Source organism: Nothoprocta perdicaria, unplaced genomic scaffold (genome assembly GCF_003342845.1).
Source record: "Nothoprocta perdicaria isolate Ctin4 unplaced genomic scaffold, notPer1 scaffold_72, whole genome shotgun sequence".
Taxonomy (NCBI): domain Eukaryota; kingdom Metazoa; phylum Chordata; class Aves; order Tinamiformes; family Tinamidae; genus Nothoprocta; species Nothoprocta perdicaria.
The window spans coordinates 2102297-2110765 of NW_020455999.1; the positions used below are offsets into that span (position 1 = coordinate 2102297).

Here is an 8469-nt window from a genome sequence, read left to right on the forward strand (position 1 = left end):
GGGCGCGCGCCGCTCACGCCGCGGGCGCCCGCTCTGCCCTGCCCGCAGGTACATGTGCTCGCTGTCCCTCTTCCACTACTCCGAGTACCTGGTGACRGCCATCAACAACCCGCGCAGCCTCTCGCTCGACTCCTTCCTGCTCAACCACAGCTTCGAGTACAACCTGGCCGCCTTCTCCTCCTGGGTGGAGTTCGCCCTGGAGCGGTTCCTGTGCCCCGGTGCGTAGCTCCCGTCGCCGCCGCTCCGAGGCTCCTGCCTTGTCTGGGTGGGAAGCGATGCTCCGGTCGCGCGGGAGCCTCTACCCCGCCTCGGAGGGGGCTCGGGGAGGCTGGTGCTGCTTCCCAGGGCCGCCCTGGGCGGGAGGCAGCGCTGGGGCCCAGGTTGGTGCCGAGGCCGGTGGAGGCGCAGGTCCTGGCTTTGCACACAGGCCAGACCAACAGCCGTGCTGCTTCGGGCACCGTAAACACGGGCCCCGCCTCAGTGACACCCTTGGATGCTGCTGCCCGTGAAGAGCCGGGGGCAAACGGTGCCTTTTGCTGGCAGCAGCCACGCGCGGAGCGCGAGCAGRGCTTTACGTGCCCCTCCTTGCGAGGGGAGCACGCGGGCCCCCGCCCGAGCTTCCCGTCACCCCTGCGAGCCCGTTGCGAGCGGTGCCTGTTCCCCCGCAGAAATGAAGCAGGTGGCGTGGCTGAGCACCGCGGGGCTGCTCATGGTCATCTTCGGCGACTGCCTGCGCAAGGCCGCCATGCTCACGGCCGGCTCCAACTTCAACCACATCGTGCAGAACGAGAAGTCGGACACGCACACGCTGGTGACGAGCGGGGTCTACGGGTGGTTCCGGCACCCGTCGTACGTGGGGTGGTTCTACTGGAGCATTGGGACGCAGGTATCACATGCGGCGCGCTTGGGTGCTTTCCCCTGCTCTGTGTGTTTCTCTGGGCTGCCCCAAATGCATGTGTGGGGCTAAGGTGCCTGCTCGTAGCTGGGGGTCCTGAGGCCCCCGGCCTCCCCCTGCCCGCGTGGAGGAGCATGGGCCCCAAGGCTCGTGCTGCCGTCGGCCGCTTCCCAGGCTGCCAGGGCACGCAGAGTTCCCCTTGCAGTGGGTGAGCGGGCTCAGCCCTGCTCCTGTCGCGTAGCTGTAACGTGCAGCAGCGCCCGGCACCGCTAGCGCTGAGCAGGGGCAGCCCRACCCGGCTCTGGGCGCTGCCCCCATCCCACTCTTCGGGTGCTCGTGGCCTTGGTTTCTCCTTATTGCAAGGAACCAGAAACCTGCACAGGGAGCAGCGTGACGGCGTCAAGACACATGGGCCCCAGYGGCTCCTCCGTGGAGCCAGCGCGCCCGGCTCGGTCGGGGTGATGAGAGCGCATATGCGCTTACAGGCTGCTTGCTCCATGAATCCTGGCTTCGCAATGGAAATTCTGCAGAGGGGTTGGGACGTTTTGGTTGTTTGACTTTTCCTAGGCCGCCTGGCGCTTTGGCTTTAGTGGGTGCAGGGCTGGAGGCAGTGCAGAGCTCACCAGGGCCCCCAACAGCCAGTGCCTCTCTGCAGGTTTTGCTCTGCAACCCCATTTGCGCCGTGGGCTACACGCTGGTGTCCTGGCGCTTCTTCAGGGAGCGAGTGGAGGAGGAGGAGATCACGCTCATCCACTTCTTCGGGGAAGAGTACCTCGAGTACAAGAAGAGGGTGCCCTCGGGCCTGCCGTTCATCAGGGGAGTTAAGGTGGAGCTGTAGCAGGTGCCTGCGGAGCCTCTCTTGCTGAGCAAACGGCAGCGCTGCGCGTGCTGAGGACTGTGCGCACGCTGGCGCCCGCAGCAGCAGCCGCCTCCCTGGATTTCCTGGCCGGCCACCAGAAGCTCCTAAAGGGCTGAGGAGCGGGGCGGCTGCCCGGGCCGCTAGCAGAGCAGCCGCTCGCTCGTCCTGGCCGGGAGGAGCGCTTGGATCCTCGGGGTAATGTAGCCTGTGGCGGTCCTTGGAGGAGACGGCCGCTCTGCCCCCACCGCCGCTGCGCCGGGACTCGCAAACGAGCCCTGCGCTGCTGCCCTTGCACTGCAAAGCTGCTGCTTGGAAGATGGTTTCTACAGCACAGCTTAATTCTAATGCATCCTGAGCTGGCGAGCTCCCCAGCGCAGCGTCAGCCTCGTGGGAGCTGCTTCCTCCAGCCGCTGTGTGCGGCGGGGAGCTCTGTGCGCGCGCCTGCCACAGCGTGACCCTCTCCGTCCCTCGGAGCACGAGGGCCCGCGCGGCGGCCGCGGCGCCCAGCAGCCTCCCCGGCGCCGTGGGAGCAGGAGCCTCTTCCCAGCTCGCACCACTCCTGGTGTCTCTATTAAACTCAGCCTAAGCGGAGCGTGGCTGGTGGTGCCGGGGTCTCCTGCCACCGCGGCCCCAGGTCGCTGCTTCCTTTCCCGCCGGGTGTCCTCGCTGGCCCAACCTCTGTCCTGCAGAGGCTCCTCGCTCTTTTTCCTTGGCTCGCCTCTCGTTTTCCCTTTTTGTTTTTTCCCCCCAAGATCCTTGCCAAGTTTGGCTTACGCCCGGGGTCGTCCCGTGACTAGGCCCTGCTGCTAGGGGCTCTCTGCAGAAGGCAGGAGGTGCTTGCTGACGCCTGCGCACGCCCGCTTCGGGAGTGGCTGCTGTGCAAGTTCTGCGGGACAACTGCTTCCCTCACTGATACCAAAGAGGTTCCGGTTTCCTTGGGCTGCGCGGGAAGGTGGCCGTTCGCCGGGACGCGCTGGGCTGGGCTGGGCTCGCACCGGTGCTCGCGGCGGGCGCCGTGTGGGGCACGGCTCTGTGGGGCGCAGCTCGGGAATGCACGCTCCGCCACGCTTCATCTGTCTGTCTTTTTAAGGGGTCGGGGAGGAGAAAGGAAAGAAAACATTGCCAACTTCTGTCTGGTTGTTAGGGGGGATGTCCTGAGGCGCTGGTAACGGCTCCGACGTTAGAGTGCTGAGCGCTTTTACTTCCCGAGGGGTTTTCAGTGCACCTCGGTGCTAGATTGAAGCATGAAGCCCTGTCTTTCAGCAGCCCGGGGAACTGCCTAGTCAGAGAAATAGGGGCAAATTCTTAATTCTGCACTTGCTTAACCCCCACAAAATCCTTCTCTTCTCCGGGTCATGCTTTGTATTACAGCGCACTCTCTGCATTGGGTAGCAACTTGCATCATTCACTGATAACTTTGTCTTCTACTCGGTATGTTTTTAGCTCGGAAGAAAGGAATGTGAAAATACAACAATAGTCCCTTTGCAGGAGAGGTGCCTCTGTTCTGCTCCTCCAAGGAAACTGTAACCTTTGCTCTTATAGCCAACGTACCTCAGACGACTCAGACAAGTTTAGTTTTTAACTCGGTTAAAGATATTTTTTGTACATCCTGAAATGTATCTCCTAAGAACTTGCATAAATGTACTTTGAAAGAAGCGCTCGTCACTCGGCTTTGACGTGAGTAGCAGCAGAGGGTACTTGGCAGCCTCAGCGTGTTCTTTGCGGGGGCCTGAGGTGCGTCCCRAGCCGCCCCGCTGCCCTGCACACCTGCCTCTGTCCTGTGCTGTCCCCTGCGCCCTGCAGCCCCGTCCCTTGCGAGCGTTTGTGTCCTAGGAGCGGGCCCTGTGGCGGGAGCGTCCGTGTCCCCAGAGCACGGCAGGTGAGGGGAAGGGGCCTGCATTTCCAGTGCAGTCCTCCCTCGCTCCCTCCYGTGAGCGCTTCTGTGCTGCAGCGGCTCAGCCCTGCCTAAGGGGCAGCGATAGGGAYGGGGGCAGAGCGCCTCTCCCTGCGYCGGCACAGCCCTCTTGGTTGTGTCCCTGCGAGCAGGCTGCTGGCGTTTCCCAGAGCCGCTGCCCGTGCTGCAGAGCAGAGGGGCCGAGGGCGCCCGTCTGCCCCACGCGCTCCCCTGGCTGCGCGGGACACGCTGCTTGTTCACACACTTTATTGGGGCGCGCACGGAGTGCCCGCCTGAGCCCTGCTAGACCGCGTGCTCGGGGCACACAGCGCTGCTCTCCTGGCCCCGCGGCTGCTCTCCCCTTTCCCAAGCGTCTCCTCGGCGCCGGGCRCTCGCCAGGTCCCCATGATGTTCCCCAATGCCGCCACAACGCCCTCCTCGCTCGGAGGGTGCAGAGGAGCCAGGCGCAGCGGGGGACACACAGGCACCATCTACATATGTGGGGCGGGCGCGGAGCCCTCTGCGGGCGCCCGCAGCAGCGACCCGGCCGGCTCCTCGCGGCGCTCCTGCAGCCTGCAGCGACCGGGGCGAGCGGCAGCGCTGCGCCCGTGTCCCCGGCGCCACTGTGCCACCTCCACCGCCACCTCACCTGGGCTCCAGGCGCTCCTTCACCTTGGCGATGGAGCGCACGTAGGGYGCGATCTGCTTGGCGATGGTGCCCAGGCAGCTGTTCTCCTGGCGCAGCTGCAGCAGGTCGTGGAGCTGCGCTGCAGCGCGCGGCCGGCGCGCCGTGAGCGAGCGAGCGCGCCGAGCCACCCGCCCGCGCCCCTCTCCCGCCCGCCGCCACCTTCATAGATCTCCTGCTCGTTGGCCACGCGCTGGAACGTCTCCTCCCAAGCCTGCGGGCAGAGCGGGGCGGGCGGCTCGAGCGGGGCTGGCGGTGGCGGGCGCAGGGCGCGCGGGGCCGTGGCCCAACCTCCTCAAAGACGCTGCGCATCATCTCCACGGAGGAGTAGTGGGCGGCGATGCGCACGTCGACCTGCTGCGACTTCTGCAGCACCTCGCCCATGGCGTCGGCGCGCACCAGCGAGTGGTGCTTGGTGAGGTCGCGGTGCAGCTCCTGCACCTGGTCCTTGAGGCTCTGCACCTCCGCCTGCAGCCCCTGCGCGCCACGCGGCAGCGGCCAGTGCGGGCGGCGGGGCCGGGCAGCGGTGCCCGCGCGGGGCTGTGCACGCCAGGGGAGCAGTGTCCTTACCCGATAGGTGTTCTCGTAGTCGCGGCAGTGCTGGGCGAAGGGCGAGTCGGTGCCCTCGGCCAGCAGCACCTTGGTGCTGATGCCGCGGTGCGCGGACGGCTTGCGCGTGGCAGGACTGCTGCCCGCGGCCTTGGCAGCACCCGCCTGCCCCGGCACCAGCAGCGTCTTGGAGCAGGGGCCGCCGGCGATGCTGCGGTGGAGCGAGGYGGGAGCCCGTGACGGCCGGGGCGTGCTGCCTGCGTGCCCGCCCCCGGCCTCCCCCGCGCCAGCCCCGCAGCCCTACCGTGCAGTGCCCCGGCAGCCTCCCCGCGCCGGCATCGCGCACCGTGCCACGGCGCGGCACAGCGTGGCACGGCGCAGCACGGCGCAGCACGGTGCAGCGCAGAGCTCCGCAGCGGCACCAGCGCCCTGCAGCCCCTGGCCCCTCTGCCTGGCGCAGCCAGCAGCGCCTGGCAGGGCCCCGCCGTGACATCAATGGGCCTAAATATATCCCGGGCAGGAGCCGCATCGGGGCACTTCCCCGAAATTCTGATAAAAATAGGGAGGCTCCGGGCGGCAGTGCGGGCAGGGCCGGTGCCCGGTCAGTAGCAGCTCGGGACCGACCCGGGGACTGCGGTGGGAGCGGGGCTGGGGGTGCTGGGCTGGGGGGCCGCTCCGCGCCGCCTGCCCCATGTGCTGTTCCCAGAAGTGTCACTTGAAGCGGTGCCTGTWGCTATCAGCACAGCTGTGCCCTGCGCTGTGCCCGGCCACGCCAAGGTGACAGCTCAAGGGCAGCCCCGGGACGGCAGCGGGGGGCACGGTGGGGTCCGCGCAGACCTGGCTGCAGCTGAGCTGGGCCGGGTGCGCAGCGGGTGTGAGCCCCGCGGGGCCGGCACTAGTGCAGGGCGGGCGCTCACATGTTGGTGGCGGTGATGCCAGTCCCGATGGCACCGGTGCTGCTCCCCACGGCGCGGCGCGGTGCCAGCGTCAGCAGCGGCTCCAGGCAGCGTGCGAACTCGGCCCGGTACTCGGTGCTGATCTGCGGGTGGGAGGGAGGCAGGCGGCACATGGGCTGGGGTGCACGGTGGCACCGCGGGCTGCTGCCAGGCAGTGCCGTGCTGCACCGTGCCGTGCTGCATGAGGCTGCAGCGTGCTGCACCACACCACGCAGCACTGCTCTGCAGTGCACTGCATTGTGCCATGCTGCACTGTGCCGTGCTGCACCACACCATGCAGTACCGCTCTGCAGGGCGCTGCGTTGTGCTGTGCTGCACGAGGCTGCACCACCCCGCACCGTGCTGTGCCCGGCCACCCATCGGGCTCTACCTTGCTGCTCTGCGCCGGTCTCAGGCGGTGCGGCAGCTGCACGATCTTCTGCAGCCTCTCCATGAGTTGCTGCAATGGAGCCAGATGGGCAGCTCGATGCGGCGCGACACGGCGAGCCCGGAGCGCTGCCCCTCGCCCGCCCCACTCACGTAGCCCAGGTCCAGGAACTCGGCCTTGCTGGCAGAGCTCAGGAAGGCCGAGCAGGTGACCAGGTGGACCTGTGGGCCGCGGGTGAGGGCAGCGCGGGGCGGCCGGTGCTGCAGCCGCCCATCCAGCCCTGTCCCTCGCGCGAGCCCACCTGCAGCGTGGGCAGCAGCGCGGCCAGGTGCGCCAGCTGCTCGCGCAGCGCCTTCTCCTTCTCCTCGTGCTGGCTGTGAGTGGGGCAGGTGGTGGCGCCGCGGGGCAGCTCGGGGACTCACCGCGGCCCCACACCAGCCCCGGCACTCACCTCCGCACCGCCCTGAGCAGCGCCTGCCGCCGCTCGGCCAGCGTCTCCTGCGGGGCAGCACGTGGGTGCCCGTGGCCGGGCTGTGCGCCGCGCGCCGCGCCGCCCCGCGCACCTGCATGCTGCTGCACAGCGAGCTGATGGCCTCCTCCTCGTCGCAGGCGCTGCTGCGAACCTCCTCGATCATGGCCTTGAGCAGCACGATGGCCTCGCGCGTCGCCGTTTGCAGCTCCTTGACGGCCTGGCAGGGCGGGCGGCTGTGTGGCACCGTGTGGCACCCGCAGCACCCTCTATGGCCCCATGTGGCACCTGCGGCACCCTTCATGGCACCGCGTGGCACCCGCGGCACCCCGTACCATGACGGCCTGGTCGAGCTTCTCGCAGCCCTGCGCATACGCCGTCTCGAGGTCAATGCAGTGCGCGCGGCTCTCCCTGCGGGGCGGCCGCGTGAACGGGGATGCAGGGACATGGGGACACGGGGCAGCGGGGACGCGGGCACCTACCCCTGCATGTCGCGGAAGCAGCAGATGCAGAGCATGGACTTCTTCTCGGTGGAGAACATGATGTAGGGCTCCTGGTGCAGCGCTGCGGGGCGGGTGGTGAGTGCCGTCCCCCTGCCCCCTGTCCCCACAGCCCCCAGCACTCACGGCACTTCTTGTGCACGTCCTTGGTGCGCTTGGCCAGGGCGACGACGTCGTGGCGGGCGAACATGCGCGCGCGGTGCGTCTCGTCGCGGCACGGCRCGCACAGCGCCTGGCTGCACGTGTTGCAGAAGTACATGGCGTCCTGCTCCTGCGGGCACAGCGGCGGCCAGCTCGTCCCTGCTGTGCCCGGTGCCATCTCTGCCATGTCCAGACCCGTGTCTGGTGCCGTCCCTACCATGCTCGGTGCCATCCCCGCCCGGTGCTGTGCCGGGTGCGGTGCCCAGTGCCATCCCCACTGTGCCTAGTGCCATCTCAGCCATGCCCAGGGTCGTCCCCATTGTACCCAGTGCTGTGGCCCGTGCCTTCCCCGCGGTGCCCGGTGCCGTGCCGCGGTGCCGGCGCGCTCACCGCCTTGGCGCAGCGCCGGTCGCAGTTGGCACACTGCACCTCCTCCTCGGCRGCGCCGGCCACCAGGAACTGCAGCAGCCGGTCCACGGGGGGCAGCCCGTTGGCGCCCTTCACCACCGACGGGTGCCTGGCGCGGCACGGGCCGTCCGTGGGCGCTGGGTGCCACGCAGGGCGGCGCCGCCGGGCACGCGCACCCGTGTGCACCCATGCACCCACCCGCTGGCACCCCGTCCCCCATGCCCACCCGTGCCCCCCTGTGTCCCCCTATCCGCCCATGTCCCCCTGTGTCCCCATGTCCCCTATGTCCCCATCTGCCACGCCCCATGTCCCTGTGTCCCTTACCCGCAGAACAGGCAGGTGAGGTGCCCATCGGCAGTGCAGCCTCCATGTCCCCCCATGCCCCCCTTGTCCCCATGTCCCCCGTGTCCCCCATGTTCCCGTCGCTCGTGTCTCTGTGCCCTGTGCCCCCCTTGTCGCCGTGTCCCCCTGTGCCCCTTACCCGCAGAGGGGGCAGGCGAGGCGCCCGTCGGCCGCGCGCCCGCGCAGGCAGCCGGCGCAGAAGTCGTGGTAGCAGTCGAGCAGACAGGGCTGCTCGTAGGGCTCGCGGCAGAGCCGGCACACGAGGGGGTGGCAGCCGCCCCCGGGCAGCGCCCCGCCCGCGCCCGGCGCCCACGGCAGCTCCGCGGCCATCTGCACGCGGGGGACGGGGACGTGAGCCCGGCCGCGCCGCGCCGTGTCCCCCCTTGGTGTCACCCCTTGGTGTC

The 8469-nt window shown here is 68.7% G+C and overlaps 2 protein-coding genes across 2 annotated transcripts; one reads left to right on the top strand and one right to left on the bottom strand.

Moving 5' to 3' along the window:
• Window positions 1–52: 52 nt before the first annotated feature.
• ICMT (isoprenylcysteine carboxyl methyltransferase) lies at window positions 53–2464 on the top strand. The gene is made up of 3 exons (XM_026051132.1): window positions 53–218; window positions 669–886; window positions 1551–2464. The coding sequence occupies exons 1-3, from the start codon at window positions 53–55 to the stop codon at window positions 1731–1733; spliced, it is 567 nt and encodes a 188-aa protein (XP_025906917.1). The 3' UTR covers window positions 1734–2464.
• Window positions 2465–4293: 1829 nt separating this feature from the next.
• On the bottom strand, window positions 4294–8395 carry RNF207 (ring finger protein 207). Its single transcript, XM_026051096.1, has 15 exons — window positions 8205–8395; window positions 7706–7832; window positions 7301–7445; window positions 7157–7238; window positions 7010–7085; window positions 6769–6894; window positions 6657–6703; window positions 6507–6579; window positions 6358–6426; window positions 6209–6277; window positions 5800–5921; window positions 4904–5093; window positions 4625–4810; window positions 4496–4547; window positions 4294–4415 (listed from the first exon to the last, which is right to left on the bottom strand). The coding sequence occupies exons 1-15, from the start codon at window positions 8393–8395 to the stop codon at window positions 4294–4296; spliced, it is 1677 nt and encodes a 558-aa protein (XP_025906881.1).
• Window positions 8396–8469: the final 74 nt, after the last annotated feature.